This window comes from Stylophora pistillata, chromosome 8 (genome assembly GCF_964205215.1).
Source record: "Stylophora pistillata chromosome 8, jaStyPist1.2, whole genome shotgun sequence".
Lineage (NCBI taxonomy): Eukaryota > Metazoa > Cnidaria > Anthozoa > Scleractinia > Pocilloporidae > Stylophora > Stylophora pistillata.
In genome coordinates this window covers 1,753,597-1,771,418 of record NC_142526.1, presented here as the reverse complement: position 1 = coordinate 1,771,418, position 17,822 = coordinate 1,753,597, and the positions used below count along the sequence as shown (strand labels likewise).

General features: G+C 40.9%; 1 protein-coding gene and 2 pseudogenes across 1 annotated transcript; 1 reads left to right on the top strand and 2 right to left on the bottom strand.

Moving 5' to 3' along the window:
• Positions 1–890: 890 nt before the first annotated feature.
• LOC111339174 (uncharacterized) lies at positions 891–7,956 on the bottom strand. Its single transcript, XM_022945767.2, has 5 exons — positions 7,626–7,956; positions 7,065–7,121; positions 2,189–2,303; positions 1,761–2,083; positions 891–1,385 (listed from the first exon to the last, which is right to left on the bottom strand). The coding sequence occupies exons 1-5, from the start codon at positions 7,905–7,907 to the stop codon at positions 1,197–1,199; spliced, it is 966 nt and encodes a 321-aa protein (XP_022801502.2). The 5' UTR covers positions 7,908–7,956; the 3' UTR covers positions 891–1,196.
• Positions 7,957–13,588: 5,632 nt separating this feature from the next.
• On the bottom strand, positions 13,589–15,275 carry LOC111339173 (beta-4C adrenergic receptor-like; annotated as a pseudogene).
• Positions 15,276–16,781: 1,506 nt separating this feature from the next.
• LOC148724404 (histamine H2 receptor-like) lies at positions 16,782–17,802 on the top strand (annotated as a pseudogene).
• The last annotated feature ends 20 nt before the right edge of the window (positions 17,803–17,822 follow it).

Sequence of the window (17,822 nt, the reverse complement as noted above, 5' to 3'; positions counted from 1 at the left end):
TCTTGGTTTCTCCAAAACTTGGACTTTTCACAGGCGCGTGTTACACGTAAGTGTCAATAGGTTTAATCTATACTGAATGAATTTTCGGCTAAAAATTGTTAATATATGTCAAGAAATTTTATTGAAAAATTTTCACTTATTAGGAGCTCCGCTTTTACGCTTGGCTAAATCTATATATTAGACATTTAGTGTACTTCAGTACGCCATGGACTTTGGAACTCAAAGGAGTCCCTTAAACGGATTACAAAGTGGACAGCCAGTTATTTTACACAACCTGTGGTGTACTATCCTGTTCCTCTAGTATGCCATTCAGTGCCGCTACATTTATGACCTCCTTGACAGCAGGAAATATTCCAAAACAAGTGGAAATCGGAAAGAATGGGTAAAAGATTACAGACCAAGGAGGCAGAGAACCGTTCGAAGCAAGACTAAGAGAGACAAACGAGGCGCTCTTCCGCCAACTGTGTACGAGAATGAAAGAGTTCCATAGCAAGATCGCGGAGACTGATAAAAGCATCGATAAGATTTGATCTGTGATAAGCAAGGACTTTGAGATCCTTATGCGACTCCTCGCACAAGTACACCACTTGGTGAAGCAGGCTATTAATACGTCCAGCGGTAACAAAGATGCTGTAATTACGCTAATAAGACACACAGTTGAAGACCAGAAACCTAATTTTTAACGCACAAATTATAGGATTAACCTGATTATTAGCTTATGGGAAAAACTGTAGTTTGTTATGAAAAATTGCAGCCAAATCCGCGCGTTTATTTTGTTTTATAAACAATATTTCAAAAAATTAACCGTCAGCCGTCAAATGAAATTAATTCAACCGATCTGATCCTAAACAGAATCTTCTTGAAGCTTTTGCAAATATAGATCTCGCAAAGTAAATAACGTGTGACTCTTAATGCCTTCAACAGACGTTTCAACTAAAAAACAGCACTTTAATAGGCGATGGCTAGTATCTAAAGCAATACTCCTTACTGTCGCAGTAAATCGATATAACCATTGCATTATATGTTAAGAGCCTTCACAGACACGTGCATCAAATTGTTTCAAAATGTTTTGCTACTGTTGACAAAAACAGAGTGATTTGTACTACGTCAAAAGCTGTTTAATCATACTTTTAAGGTGACTATTTGCACAAATCATGACTTGAGGTGGTAAGCTACTTTCAAAAGTCGCTGTCTCTTCAGTTTTTCTCGTCTAAATCGTGAGGACAAATGATATCTCCTTTAAGGTCATCAAAGTTGATGTGTCCCCAACAACAATCCGTTTCGTCAACGAGTCTGACTTTGGCGTATTGACCAATAAACTCCTCTACTTCCCAGTTCTTGGGGTACATTGTCTCAGAACAGTTTCCTGTCTCTTTTCTGACGACCTTAACGTAACAACAAACACAAAAAGCTTTTAAACCTTTGTTTCGACGATCGCTGACATATCTAACACGACTACATCATACATTAATTGACTTGCAGTGCTTTGAACTTAGGGAAATAACAATCTGTCGTTTCGAGTGAGGGTAAGAGAAAGACAAATAAAATGAAATTTACTGTGTCAGACGCATAGTTGGTTATCTCGCGAACTTTCCACCGAGGAAGCTCAAAATAAGCAAAATTTATGGATATCACGAAGCTCAAAATGGTGTCGCAATTTAAAAAAAAAAAAACAAATATCTTATACTCTGATCAATCTACTTAGGCTGTTTCACAAGAATTACAGGAAACATAATGGTCGAAGTGCCGCATAATCTCACCTGGTTGTCGACAATAAGCTCTGCACGAACTTTACTTAAGTCACATCCCCCACCAATGAGAAACGAGATATTCTTGCCGACGATACGAAAGCAAGGTGAGGTGAGAGTTCCGTTGGGTACGTCAGCTCCATCTGGATGCTGCCATCCTGCTGGATCGTTCTCTTTGGGCCGTTTCTCAGCTTCCCCCACCCACCAGTACCCTTGCAGCTGGGCGCTTTCTCTACCGCGTGCGACTGGATTGTCACCAAATGTTGGCTGGTAAATGAAAGCTGTTCCTGTCATTTTCCACCCACCGATTCCATCTTCAAAGTCAAAGCTGCACGCTACATTAAAACAAAAAACAAAAAACAAAGATATTTTCATACCCCTGAATACTCTTTGATTATCATTCGGTATGGATTCCACTTTACAGTTTTGTATTTGATTACCTTTCTTGCAGTATATACCAGTGAATCCTAGAGGACATTTACAACGAAATCCTTTATAAGTGTATCCAGCTTGACATGTGCCATTGTTGAAACAGGGACTGCTGCTGCAGGGATTCTGTTCAAAACAACATGACTGAGTATCATAAACATTTATAGTTCACTTTCCCGGGTTATTATGTAAACTGAAAGGAACACATTTTTGCTGAAACGAAGACTACTCGAGGCGTTTTGATAAGGTTAGTGCAGACAACAACTAATTACACATCAATCATTCAATCAGAAAATCTACCAATCGCTGTACTCAATATTTGGTTTGTTGAGTGCCGGTTTATTTGTTTTGAATGGGTCCCTTTATTTTAGCCACGCTTATCTCGTTATTTATTTTCTTAACATTGTAGGAATGACACCACTGGTGTATCTTAGCTTTGGTATTCTCCCTTCACGTGACTCCTCATAAATAAAAAAAAAAAGTAGTCCAAGGATTTTTTTCTTTATTGGCATTTTCCTTTAAAGTTCTCCATCAATCTCTGTTTCTAGAACTACAATACACAGGATAGGTAAACAAAGAGATAGAAAGGCCAATCCTACCCTAGATAGGCCTGTACTAGTACTAATCACCAGGGTTATTTCGTAGTTTCACAGCATATTTCTCGATAGTTTTATAAAGTCCATTGTGTAACACTTAAAAAAAAACATTTGGCGGACTAGTAAAAGTCTGGAGCGAAATAGTGCTCAGAAGATTTCAAACGAAATCAAGTCAAAACGTTTCTCAGGATGAGCAATGCAATACTGAGGAATCAATTCAATTCAATTCATGTACAAGAATTGCAAGGCTAGTTTAAGAAGTAATCTGACAAACTGATCGCCCACAATAATTGTTCATTGTCTAAAATAAGTCACTTTACCTCGATACTGAGATGGGTATAATCTTGTTTACTGAATGTTTTAGTCCGTATGATAGTACCCGAGTTTCAGTCTTGTCTAAGGAACGAGAAGAAATGTTACTTACCCAGTTGTCCTCCGGTTTGCTTCGTCTCTCTTCTTTGCCTCGTAGCGCGGATAAATGATTGCCACAGAAGACCCAAACGCCACAGAAACAAACTACGACAACTACACGACCAACTGAAACAATTGATACCAACTGACCTACTTGACACCGTTACGACAATTGCCGATAAACGAGCCAACAAGACGAATGAACGCGCCCGCACTGGACATCAACAAAAATTGACACGGCTGCTGCGAGACAAAGAAGAGAGACGAAGCAAACCGGACGACAACTGGGTAAGTAACATTTCTTCTCGTTCCTTAGACAAGACTGAAACTCGGGTACTATCATACGGACTAAAACACTCAGTAACACCTTAACGCATACCGACCGAGGCTATTGTATCTAGTGTTAAGGCGGCCCTGTCTCGGCAACGAGAGCTATCTGAGCCGACCAAGGATAACATCAGAAGCAGAATTGCCTTCACTATACAATCAACGTCACTACATGATAGCAACTTGACTAAAGACGAACAACGCGCATTGAAACGACTGAGAAACGACGAGAACATAGTCATCCTACCAGCCGACAAAGGACGAGTTACTGTTGTCATGGACAAAACTGACTATCACGACAAAATGGACGCACTAGTTAACGACAAACGAACCTACGAAGAACTCAAACGTGACCCAATTCCTGCACTTCAACGTAAACTCAACAGTAAACTACTGACACTCAAGAAAACGAACACCTTTGACACCCAACGGTACTATCGACTTAGGTGCTCGGTACCACAACCACCGAAACTCTACGGTTTGCCGAAACTTCACAAACCTGGTTTCCCGATGCGACTTATTCTTTCTTTCTGCGGCTCTCCCACATACCAACTATCCAAGTACCTGACGACAATACTACAACCGCTAACCGACAAATCCAGACATAAACTACAATCCACTGAAGACTTCATTAACGCTACCAAGACTGTTCAGATACCTGACGACTACAAACTAGTGTCATTTGATGTGAAATCACTGTTCACAAGTATTCCACTTCAATTAGCATTACAATGCACTGAGACTGCAATCCGACAATCTACGACCCACTACCGCTACCGACAGACGACATCATGGACTTGCTAAACATTTGCCTAACGTCTACTTACTTTCAGTACAACGGTAAACACTGCAAACAGTTACACGGCACTGCCATGAGGTCTCCAGTTTCTGTTGTTATAGCAGAAATTGTGATGCAGAACATCGAGGAAAGCGCCCTTTCGACTTGCCGACAAACTATACCGCTTTGGTTACGTTACGTTGACGACACATTCACCGCCGTTCGACACGACGAAATTGACGCATTCCACAACCTCCTTAACGAACAAAACACTGGCATACAGTTTACCAGAGAAGTCGAAGAAAATGGCAAACTTCCTTTTCTAGACTGCCTGGTAAGCCACAACGACAACTCATTACGAACGACAGTTTACAGGAACCGACACACACCGACAGATTACTAGACGAGTCATCCTACAACCCTACATCACACAAATCCACAACTATCAGAACTCTAACACGACGCGCACAACTGTAGGTGACTCGACAGACAGCTTATCCGACGAGAACAAATACCTTCACCGTGTTTTTACGAAGAACAACTACCACAACGACTTCATCCGACGAAACACTCACTGACCCACTACCACTACCGAAACAAATGACACCGCAACCCCTACGACTACAGCAACCATACCGTACATAAAAGGCATGTCTGAAAACATCTCGCGCATCTTACTACCCTTCAATATCCGCGTCGCCCACAAACCCATCACCACACTACGTCAGTTACTAACCAACGTTAAAGACAAAGACGAACCGAGGAACAGACAGGGAACGATTTATAAGATCAATTGTTCCGACTGCCAAGCCTCCTACATCGGTGAGACTGGCAGACACCTCACAACAAGACTGACTGAACACAGACGGGCGACGAGGAAAGGTGATGTCAGCAATCACATTGCTGAACACCATCGACTTACCAACCACAACATTGACTGGGACTCTGCGCAATGCCTAACTTACAGCACTGACTATTTTCAACGACTGACTCTGGAAAGCTGGTTTACTAACTTAGAACAGACTCTCCTAAACAGATGTCAACAACTACCCGCTCCATACAAACGACTCATTGACGACATAAACATCACAAACGACCGTAAAAGAACGACCTAACTTCACCGACAGATCGAAACAGACCAATAACGACCGACTTACCTCACTTGAGTCTTACAGCCAATAACATCACGGCAAAACCAACCGATCATTTCACACGAACTGGAATAAGAACATTCTACTGAAAACAATCATTCACTTGACTCTGATGATGACTTCCTCACAGGTTGTCGAAACGTCAGTCACTACCACCGACAACAGTCCTTCTCAGGACTACACTCACCCGCACGATCAGACTACACCTTCACATGTTACCCCCGGATTCAAGCCATTTACTGCATTCATAGTTTACTTTCCCGGGTTATCATGTAATCTCAAAGGAACACATTTTTGCTGGAACGGTGACTTCTTGAGGCATTTTAAGTTTAGTGTAGACAACAACTAATTACACATCAATCATTAAACCAGAAAATCTACCAATTGCGGTACTCAATATTTGGTTTGTTAAGTACCGGTTTATTTGTTTTGAAGGTGTCCCTTTATTTTAGCCACGGTTATCTCGCTGTTTCTTTACTTAACATTGTAGAGATGCCACCACTGGCGTATCTTAGCTATGGTATTCTCCCTTCAGGTGACTCCTCATAAATAAAAAAAAAGTAGTCCAAGGATTTTTTTTCTTTATAGGCATTTTTCTTGAAAGTTCTCCACCAATCTCTGTTTCTAGAAGTACCATACACAGGATAGGTAACCAAAGAGATAGAAAGGCCAATCCTACCCTAGATAGGCCTGTACTAGTACTAATCACGAGGGTTATTCCATAGTTTCACAGCATATCTCTCGATAATTTTATAAAGCCCGTTGTGTACCACTTAAAAAAAAACATTTGGTAGATTAGTAAAAGTCTGGAGTGAAATGGTGCTTAGAAGATTTCAAACGAAATCAGGTCAAAACGTTTCTCGGGATGCGCAATGCAATACTGAGGAATTACTTCAATTCAATTCATGTACATGAATTGCAAGGCTAGTTTAAGAAGTAATCTGACAAACTGATCGCCCACAATAATTATTCATTGTCTAAAATAAGTTACTTTACCTCGATACTGAGATGGGTATAATATTGTTTACTCTGAAGGTCCGACGAGCCTGGGCTTTCGTCCGAAGCATTGTTTAACTCACAAATGTAGTTCCCTCCTTGAGGCCCAACATTTATGGACATGCAATTGGGCTTCAAATAGCACAGCACATTACAGCTGCCTTGATGGGGCACCTGTTCAAGCCTAATCAGATGGCCTTTCATGACTTTTTCCTGTATGGGTTCTTTGAAAACAATGGATCGGCATTCTTGACCTATTTGGTTTGCAAATAAGAAAACAAGTTCGTGCACTGTTTTGGTTTAGAATAAGATGCTGGCAGGGTAGTACTCTTAAGAAATTAATTTGCCTCGAGAGACACTCCCTAATGGCTTATTGCTGCCTTCTTTTTACTCTGAGAGTTTTACCTGATACGTTATCCCAGGAGTTTGAAACTTTTTACCGAAGAAAGAACTTGTCGTAGGAGATATCTCTGTAATTTTACCGTTAGTTTTTTACTTTTAACTAGAGGCGAGTTACCCGTCCAAGAAAAAAGCAATTAATGTACATTCCTTGTAAAGTCGATCCTAGTAGAAAGAACTATTAAAAGTGAGAAAGAACCCCACTATGCTCCATATGTCGGTTGCATACGTCCCAGCCCTTACGATACATTGTCTCATTACAGTTTCCTGTCTCCTTTCTGACGACCTAAACGTAACGACAAACATAAACTGTTTTTAAACATTTGTTCCGACGATTGCTGACGTATCTAACATGACGATATCATATATTAATTTACTTGCAATGCTTCAAACTTAGGGGAAAAAACCTGTTCTTTCGAAGGGGGTAAACCAAAGACTAAACAAGTGTGCCAGACACCAAGTTGGTCATATTGCGGACTTTCCCTTGAGCTCAAACCAAGCCATTTCTAATTCAAAAAATAATTGAAAAGTAAAGCCAATTTTTTTCGTTTGTTATCAGGGTCATCATCACTAACCCAGATGATGACCAAGGAGTCGAAAATGTTTAATTTTTTTTTTAAAGATATTTTCCCCATAAGTATCCCTTTTTAAACCTTGGCAAAGTTTATGGACTGTCATAACGAAGTTCAACAGGATTTCGCAAGATTAAATATCTGGTACCTTGATCAATCTACCTAAGATGTTTTAAAAGAATCAAAGAACAAATAATAGTCAAAGTGGATAATCTCACCTGGTTGTTGACAATAAGCTCCGCACGAATTTCAGATACGGTACATCCCCCACCAATAAGAAACGAAATATTCTTGCCGACGATACGAAAACAAGGTGAGGTGAGAGTTCCGTTGGGTGGGTCGGCTCCATCTGGCTGCTGCTTTCCTGCGGGATCGCTCTCATTGGACCGTTTCTCAGCTCCCCCTATCCACCAGTACCCTTGCTGCTGGGCGCTTTCTCTTTTGCGCGCGACTGGATTGTCACCAAATGTTGGCTGGTAAATAAAAGCTCTGCCTGTCATTTTCCACCCGCCGATTCCATTTTCAAAGTCAAGGCTGCAGGCTACATTAAAAAAAAAGCGAAACTTTTATATCCCCCTGAATACTCTATGATAATCATTCGGTATTTATCTCACCTTACGTATACAGTTTTGTGTTTAATTACCTTTCTTGCAGTATACACCAGTGAATCCTGATGGACATTTACAACGAAATCCTTTATCAGTGTATCCAGCTTGACGCGTGCCGTTGTTGAAACAGGGACTGCTGCTGCAGGGATTCTGTTCAAGACAGAATGAGTGAGTATTATAAACATCCATGGTTAGTTTACTTTCTTGGGTTATCATGTAATCTCAAAGGAGCACATTGTAGTATACTAGGACGGCGGTTGCATATGTAAAAGTATACATCCGGGAGAGTTTGAGCGTGGGAAGATCATTAAAAAAACGTGTAGTGTGTACTGTAGTTGTTCGCCTTCGTGGCTGCCTTATGTGGCTTACTTTTCGCTTTTAGACACTACAAGCATTCTTGCTGGAACGATAACTTCTTGAGGCTTTTTGATAACGTAAGAGCAGACAAGAATTAATTACACTTTATCAGTCATTAAACTAGAAAATCTATCAATCGCGGTCTTCGATATTTTGTTTGTCGAGTAGCGGTTAAATGGGTCCCTTTATTTTAGCTACGGGTATCTTGTTTTGTTCTCTTTTTTTAATATTGTAGAGATAACAACCCTGGTGAACCATAGCTTTGGTATTCTCTCCTATTCAGGTGATTCCTCAAGAATAAATAAAAGTTGCCGAAGGATTTTTTTATTGACATTTTCCATGAAAGGATAGTTCACCAAAGAGATAGATAGTACTAATCAGCTGGGCTATTTCATCGTTTCAAAGCATATTTCTCGATAAAAGTAACACTTGATGAAGTAATGACTTGTTTCCTTCGAGAGCTGGGAAAGAAAGCTAACTGTATGAGAACGATTTTCGCAGTAACGAACACTACTTAAGCAGTAGTGAAAATGAGGCCTGAAAAAGATTCAGGCCTGTACGGGTTGCGAACCCATGACTGCTGAGGCCTGAAAAGGCACTGCACCGGCATCGTTCTCATACTCGTTCTTTAACCGCAGTTCAAATATATGACTTTTACATTTTCACAAACGTTAAAGCCAACTGTGTTTTTGGAACACCAACCTCACGAGAGTCGTTTCTGTTTCTTTGTTTTGTTTATCTTCCGCCACTTTTTGCGTTTCCATCGCCGAAAATGTCCAAGAATTACGAACATAGTTCTAACTCTATTTTTCATGCGCGGGATCAATACTGGCAATCTCACGCGGGAAAGATGGGCCCATCTTTGCCCGCTCGGGTAGCCAGTCAGAACACAGGATACGCTGGACCAATACTTATGGTCTTAAAATAACTGAGGAGAATGTACTACCTTTCTATAATACGAAGAAATGGATCGATATTCTATTCTTCTCGGATAAGGACGAATAAACCGTAGGCCCCGTCTCCTGCAGGGTTAGGGGTAGCGGACGTTAATTTCCCACGCACGAGATTACTGTGTGGTGGATGTCCTCCCCCGGTGTGGGATGGGCGGGAAGGTGAGATCGTTACATGGACTGAAGCGGCTGCCGCAAGCGCCTGATAACGCTGACGTCCGATCTCAACCTTATCATTGTAACTAGACACGTTTGTTGTATAGAGTGCTTAAGACTTTCTTTCTTCTTTATCTTGCCCACGGGCGCTGCGAACAAACAACAACAACAACAACAGAGTTTATTTAAACACGATAAAAAACTCAGCAAAAGCTGATGTGGTCGTGTACAAACAATAAAACTAAATTCATGACTAATTACAAGACTAATGCAAGATTTCTACATATTTACAATAAATATTCTACAAAGTACATCATTATAATATACGTGGCTTAAAAATACACTTGAGTGACTTTTTAAAAGCGTCAACGTCTTCAATTGATCTCATTTGATTTTCCACCATGATCGTGCATCATGCGTATCTAATACCGCAGTTCAAAATATATGAACTTAATATATTCATTGTATCTGATTTATCACTTTCACGGGTTTATTACGAATCAACTTAACGGCCTGCTCCCAGTTGGCGTGTTAGCTCAATTGGTAGAGCGCTGCACTAGTATCGCAGAGGTCAGTGGTTCGAGTCCCCTACAGGCCTGATTTTTTTTTCAGGTCTGATTTTCGCTATTGCATAAATAGCGCTATCTACTGCGAGGATCGTGCATCATACGTATCTAATACCGCAGTTCAAAATATATAAACTTCATATATTCATTGTATCTAATAATTTTGATCTTAAAAACAACAGCGGAGAAAACAATAACAAAAAAGGAAGAAAACAAAGCCAAAAAAGGCGGAAAGAATTACTTGTGAAAAATCAAATCAAAACTAATTATGACAGGCTGTTAAAAAAAGGAAAAAAGGGAATATTAGAAAGGAAAGGAAGTAACGACTTTGATTGTACTCTCCTGGTTGTTGACAGTAAGCTCCTCCCGAATATCGTTTACGTTACAGCCATCACCAATAAGAAACGAGATACTTTTGCCAAGCCGTATGGTAACAAGGGGAGTTCCTCGAGTTCCACGGGGTGAGTCGCTTCCGTTCAGTTTTGGTGTTGCTCTCCTGGAGGAAAGCTTTTGCTGGGTCGATTCTCGACTCCACCTACCCGCCAGTGCCCTTGCTGCTGGGCGCTTTCTCTACCGCGCGCGACTGGACTGTTACCAAAGGTTGCCTGGTAGATAATAGCTGTGTCTGTCATTTCCCATCGGTCGATTCCCGCTTCAAAGTCATGGAAGTCAAATGATCACGGGAACTAAGATTTTTTCACGTAATGTTTCCTTATCGTTCGTTCGAAAGCAAAATGTTGTATACGGCGAGCTGAACTTTAAATCGGAAAGTTTGGGTTCCAAGCCTGCGAAAGTTCATTTTTTTCTGCTCTTGCGTAAGACACTTTACTCTAGCAGTTCCTTTGTCTACATCGACGTATGAATGGATAACTGTTTACTGTGAGGAAATTTACTGAGAGGTAAACGATTAAAAAAACAACAACAATAACAATTGAACTACTTGAGCAAAAACTGGCATGCAAAGGTTGAAATTACGACTGCAAGTCAAAAAGAACATCCACTCTGCACTGACCACTGATCGGTGTAATAGTTGAAATAGTTGTGATGTCATTTCGACCATTCATTTCCTGCAGCTGCTTGTTCGAAACAGTCTCCGAAATGACGGTTCCAGACCAACTTACCGCTTGCTTGGCTATCTGTCCGTTGTAAAACTGATTATCACCCTTATTCTGACAGTGTACCAGGTAAGATCATGACACAGCTGTGTGTTCCACTTACACAATTGTGATCCTCTTTCTGAAAAAAATGATCCAAATGTAGCATAGAAAAAGTTACCAAAAACGAGACAGAAATGGTCTGGGTAGTTACAACTGCAATCTTAGCTGAATTGTTTCTCCTAGGGGGGTGCTGAGAGTGAAAACACCTGATGATGTGTGTCAGGATATTATTCTCAATGTCAAGCTTTTTCGAGCGATTGCGTTGCAAGAAAGGGAAGTAAAAGCAAAAGAAGAGCTGTAGCAGGGCAGCACGCTATTTGTCACTCTACCGCGACCACCTCTGGATGTTCCTCTTCTTTGGGGGGTGGGGGGGTCCTATTGCACAGAGGATGTGCCACTGGATTATGTAAAAGCCTCTTGACATCAATGGCCACATTGGGGTAGCAGTTGCACCGAACGAAATTGCCACACTGTAAACTGGAGACTGAAAAGCTCCCTCGTGAATATTAGTACAGTGTATCTGGTTACGTTGCCCCCCTTTACACCCATACATCAGCTTGCATATTCTCCGTACTGTTGTCTAGACATTTTCTAAGGAGCTGGCAAGGAGAATTTTGTTTAAAAATTAAGGGATTCTTTCGTTAGTGATCGTTTCCTTTAATCTCGTGTCCTTAATGTTTGATTCAGGGGTGATATTGTAAGGAGAAATTAGGTGCTGGTCACTCTTAGTGTTCAAAGAGTTAAGCACGTCGGAAGTAGAATTCTTCTGGTCGCATGAGATCCTTATTCTTGAGTGAATTGCAGTCTGTCTTTCATTACTTTGTGTGCTCTGTGTTTGGAGATACTCCGAGATAAGACGGCGACTCCATGTGGTCATCTGTTCTCTTGGAAATGCATAACAGAATGGTACGCTAGCTAGGTTCGTATTAAAAAGTCGATTTCGCTGACTACCAATACGATCTTAAACCAGCAACAAGAGATAATATTATCTTGAATACGAGAGATGATGGCAAGCAGTACTATCAGAAATGATCTACGGTCAAATCCTTCGGCCCGAATTTATCCTATTGTTGGCTATTTTATGTAAACTAGCAAAAAGTTCTAGAGTTGATTTTTTGCTAACCTTTCTATCGAGAGAATTCTGCTTTGCGTTCGATATTTCGCCCAAAAATTTCCTTCAAGTCACATTTAATCCTTCTTTGCTGATCGAGACGTTACCCCACTGGTTTGATCCACCTGACAATGAAAATATAGGAGTTTCATTCAAATCCGAACGCGGTCGGTCTACCGCTGCCAATAAGACTATTCACTGCCAGCGAATAGAAAGACTATTTACTGCCAGCGAACTGGCTCTCGTGTTTTGGTTTCGCCTTACGGCGTAGCTGCGCATGACACCATCGGCAGCCGCTTGTGGCCGGGAAACGTGACTGAAGCCTTTGAAGATGCCAAGTAATATACTGGACAAGAAGTCGAAAGAAGAAGAAGCAAAGGGAACTCCTCATTGAATTTCTTTTCTTTATTTATAATGTTTCTAGTCTGAATGTCCATTATGCCGTGAATCTGTTCAGCTGTCCAGGCTGGTTTTCCTGCATCACTACGACGGAAAGACCGCAGATTGCCATATGATGACATATGGCAATCTGCGGTCTTTCCTTACACTTAGGTAGCACGGAAAGCCGTAAAAATCTTGAGCAAAAGCTCATCTTTCAAACCGGCAGTATAAATCCCACAGGGATCAACGAACGCTTTTCATTCCACTAATTTATTCCTGTTTTTCTCGTTGCCATGTTCCCACCAATAACGTAGCTCCATTTTCTGCCTTTAAAAGCACACATAACCCACAATTCCTCTATTCGCTCCGACGAAGGGCTAACGCTCGAAACGTCAGCTTTTGTAATCGTTACGGTGGCCAATTTACCATTTCAACTTTGTTGATATATCCAAATTATTTCGTTACTCCCACCGACGCAGCCCCTAACAGTTTCTTTAGAAACTAGCAGCCTTTAAACTTAATATCAGCTTGTTTGATGCAACATTGTGTGAGTGTCACGGAAAGCTTACAGTGCATATCTACCAACTTGTATAAATTTCCTGCAAAGTTCAATATCTAGTAGTTTTTTTTTCGCTGTAATTTTCAGGGAGGATTGGTGATTCTTTACTTGCGTCAACACTCGTCAGTGTCAATCTCGCGCGGTACAGTTCTCATATCTATGTGTTTATTTATTTTGATGTGCAGTTAACCTTATGTTAGAAGAAATTTCGTTCTTCAAAAACCCAAAACAAACACTATTGCTCCAGACCCAGGTGTTCAATTCGAACTTGAAATCAGACTGATTCTGGAATTTGGGATAAAGGAAATTTCAATAGATGCACGATCTGGGGTATTGTCGAAATTCACAATAAATTGCATTAGATACTACATTTGTCTTCACCTTTGCTTTCGAAGACTGCCCAGCTGTAACAGAAGTACTCACAATGAACACAGAATTCTTAAGCCTTTCTGGAACACATTTCGCTCAAGAAAACAAGGATACAACACTGAGATAGTCGAGCCGCGACAAGTATACGGACTACACAAGTTCTGGGGATGTACACTGCTTTGAAAATACAGATTTAAAGTGCTTGTTTCGGAAGGCGAACAAAAACGGATTTAGCGCTGATTTAAGGTAGCGTAGCATTAACAGTACCATAGAAAGTTCGTAAGAATATGGCCTCAAACCGATCGAGTTGTGACAATGCTGAAATACGAGAATAGCTGCCAGCAGAAGAAAATGGCCACGACAAACATGGAAGTAGTCTTGGCTGCTTTCATGTTCTTCAAGTATATCTTGTTTTCTTCTATAGTAGGCTTTTTGATTGACGGCAGGCCACCACTGTTGCCTTCGGTACATGGTTACGGGCGATGCGATAAATCAGGATATAAAACAAACATGTGACCAGCAATGGGAGTAAGAAATTTAAAGGAGAACTGAGCATGGAGTAAAGCTTAGTGCATAGTATCATACATGCTCCTTCGAAGATCGGCTCTTCAGTTCAATCTCGTCACCTAAGAATGGGAAGCAGAGACCATAAAATGCAATAAACCCTCACAGGGTAAAAGTAAAGTCTGTTTACGAGCCTAGTGGCCCATCAGGCCGGTGCTTAACTCCGGTTTCTGTAGCATAAAGCCACTAGGAGTATTTCTACTCCCCCCTTGCTGGGATGCCAGTCCATCGCAGTGTTACCCCCAGCATTAATTTGCCGGTACCCATTTAGACACCTGGGTAGAGAGAGGCACTGTGAGAGTAAAGTGTCTTCCCTAAGAACGCAACACGATGTCCCGGCCGGTGCTCTAACCCAGACCACTCGATCCGGAGTCGAGCGCACCAAGCATGAGGCCACCGCGCCTCCAAACCCACACAAGGAGGGAGATTAATTTTGTGGATATATCAACAAAGTTGAAATGGTAAATTGGCCCCCGTAACGATTACAAAAGCTGACGTTTCGAGCGTTAGCCCTTCGTCGGAGCGAATAGAGGAATTGTGGGTTGTGTGTGCTTTTAAAGGCAGAAAATGGAGTTACGTTATTGGTGGGAACATGGCAACGAGAAAAATAAGAGTAAATTAGTGGAATGAAAAGCGTTCGTTGATCCCTGTGGGATTTATACTGCCGGTTTGAAAGATGAGCTTTTTCTCAAGATTTTTACGGCTTTCCGTGCTACCTAAGTGTAAGGAAAGAGCGCAGATTTCCATATGTTGCTTAGAATGATTAGGTAAATTAAAATGTCTAGTGACTGGTTTCGATGTGTCCTTGTCATTCCTTTCCACGTCTTAATTTTGTTACAGCTCTCTTCTTGGTCATGAAATGTTAACGTCGAAACCGAGCGAGAGGATCACGAAGGGTGTTATATCGATCCACACTGATGGCTAAAAGCGTGAAAACCGAGCTAGGTACAGTGATAAGATACAATGTATGCCAAGTTATGCACAAAGCTTCTCCGTGTTTCCACAGTCCATGTATAGAGCGGGTGGCAACTGGATACGAAAATGTGGGTTCCAAATCAACTGTAGTCGCTCCACGGATGGAATTGTTCATTATTAATGCTTCTCGGTCTTACCAACCTTTCTGAAGGACAAACTGATTGTTTGTGAATGTGTTTCAGCCTCAGGTAGTCACAAAGGAATACGTATTCGAATATCAAAACAGGTTAATATATGACAGTATATTAATTGCGGTAATTGTAATTAAAATAACTCGTATAATCTAATTCATCACAACTTACTTATTTCAGGCTCTTTTTCAATGAATAAGCTAGTTATCAAATGTTTCCTTCCACATCACCTCACGGAATGTAACTACATTTAGAACACTGTTAAGTAACCTAGAGGTGTTTCCCTCGGGGCACAAATTCTTCGTCAAGGGTGAATTTTTAGCGGTTTTGATTTTCAACTTTCGAGTTCTAGAAGCACCTGCTAAGGCAGTATTTCACAATAGACTTCGCACTCGGTCATATTGTTATCGCGTTTTGCAGGTCAATATCAAATGACGTAGTTTTTTTATGTTGGCATTTCGGTTACATCACGGAAAAGCCCAAAACGGACGTTGTTCCATTAGATGATAAAAAAAGTAAACAAATGAGGAGGTTATTTTAAATGAGTAAATTTGTTGTAATATTTATCTTTTGTTGACCCTTATACAATACAAAGGTGTTAAATTCTTATTTGTCGCTGGCATTGTAATACTGCTCCTCAGCCAAGGTCAAGTTGCCAACTGCAACATACTACTCATATACAACTCACTAAATTCATTTAATCTGTTCTTCTACCATAAACTCGGAGAATTTATGAGAAGTAAAAGCTGTTGCCAATTTGAATAAAACTTCTATTCGATTTCTAGGGTCTTAAAATAATTGAGAAGAATATGCTACCTTTCTATAACATCAATTAAGAAATGGTTAGATATTCTAGTCTTCTCGGATAGGGACGGATAAATGAAGGTCCCGTCTCCTGCATCTATTAATTAGTTAATTTGGTTAAGCAGGGAACGTCAAGGAACCCACTTCACGAGATTACTGTGATTGGTCTGGCCTGGTTACTGGGAATCGGGGGGAGGGGGCATCCGTCACATTCGCCTTTATTTGATTGTAAACTGCTTAGCAGTCTAGTAAAGTCCCCCGTACAGTGTTGTAAAGCGCCATGAGTTCAAGATATGAGCGCTGTATAAATTCAAGTTATTATTATTATTATTATTATTATCTTGTCGAGGAGAGTCTGTGACGTAAAAAATTTACTAGAGTGATGATACTGGTTATATTAGAGGGGTGGGAATATCAGAGGGGTATTTCACCTTTTACTTAACAGGTAATATGCGCTATAGAGAATTTTTACCATCATTTTCCAGTTAATTTCGTGATTGATCTGATTTGGAAAATTCCTACTAGATCGGTTACATAAATTAGTATACTTTCGAGTATAATTATTGTGTGCTTGCCCAAACCCTCAATCTTCTTAGACACTTTGAGGGCAGCCCATGTAAGTTGTAGAGGGTCGCGAAAAATCATCAAGGAAAGTTTCATGTGGATAGAGCCGAGCAGTGCGGATAATGAACAATTCCAGCGGTGAGACGACTCCATTTGATTCGGAACCCACCTTTTTGTATCCAGTTGCCACTTGCTACATTGTTATCACACTAGTGGCTATCGTCGGCAACTTCTCTGTCTGTTACGCTATCGTCAAGGACAGAAAACTCCGCGACAATCCTACAAACCTCTTGCTGTTGTCTTTGGCAATCTCGGACCTTCTCATCGTAACCCTTGTCGTGCCATTTGATATCGAATCGCTTTTTCTACATGGACTGTGGAAACACGGAGAAGCCTTCTGCCTAACTTGGCTTACAGTGTACCTCATCACTTTAACTAGCTCGGTTTTGACGCTTTTAGTCATCAGCATGGATCTATACAATACCCTTCGTGATCCTCTCGCTCGGTTTCGACGTTCACATTTCATGACCATGAAAAGAGCTGTAACAATCTCCTTCCTTGTGTGGGTTTACTGTATTTTATGGTCTCTGCTTACCATCCGCATTGGGTGGCGAGATAGAACTGAAGGGCCGATCTTCGAGGAAGCATGTATGATACCATACACTAAGGTTTACTTCATGCTCAGTTCTCTCTTAAATTGTATACTCCCATTGCTGGTCACATGTTTGTTTTGTCCTAATTTATCGCATTGCCCGCAACCATGGAACCAAGGGTAACAAAGGCGCTAGCTCACCGTCAACCAAACAGACTACTAAAGAAGGACGCAAAATCTATTTGAAGAATATCAAAGCAGCCAAGACTACTTCGATGTTCGTCTTGGCTATTTTCTTCTGCTGGCAGCAATACGCGTATTTCAGCATGGTGGTCACCTTAGGTGCTTTGAATCCAATTTCTTACGAAGTTTTCCTGGTGCTGCTGATGCTTGGCTATCTTAACTCGGCGCTTAATCCGTTTTTGTTTACCTTCCAAAACAAACATTTTAAAGCTGTACTGCTAAAGCCATTCTCTTTATTTTAGCAGCCCTGATTGGTTCGTTGTTATAATTTTCAACTGGAGCTCGACGAAAAATGAACATCGTCACAATTGATCTTACTGGTACGCGG

Bases quoted from the DNA above. Each gene is read 5' to 3' on its own strand.
- LOC111339174 (XM_022945767.2), bottom strand. From the start codon at position 7,907: ATGACAGGCAGAGCTTTTATTTACCAGCCAACATTTGGTGACAATCCA. The intron at 7,122-7,625 runs GTGAGATTATCC...CGTTACGTTTAG, and splicing joins AGCTTATTGTCAACAACCAG to GTCGTCAGAAAGGAGACAGG. The intron at 2,304-7,064 runs GTATGCAACCGA...TGTTTTGAACAG, and splicing joins TGTATCGTAAGGGCTGGGAC to AATCCCTGCAGCAGCAGTCC.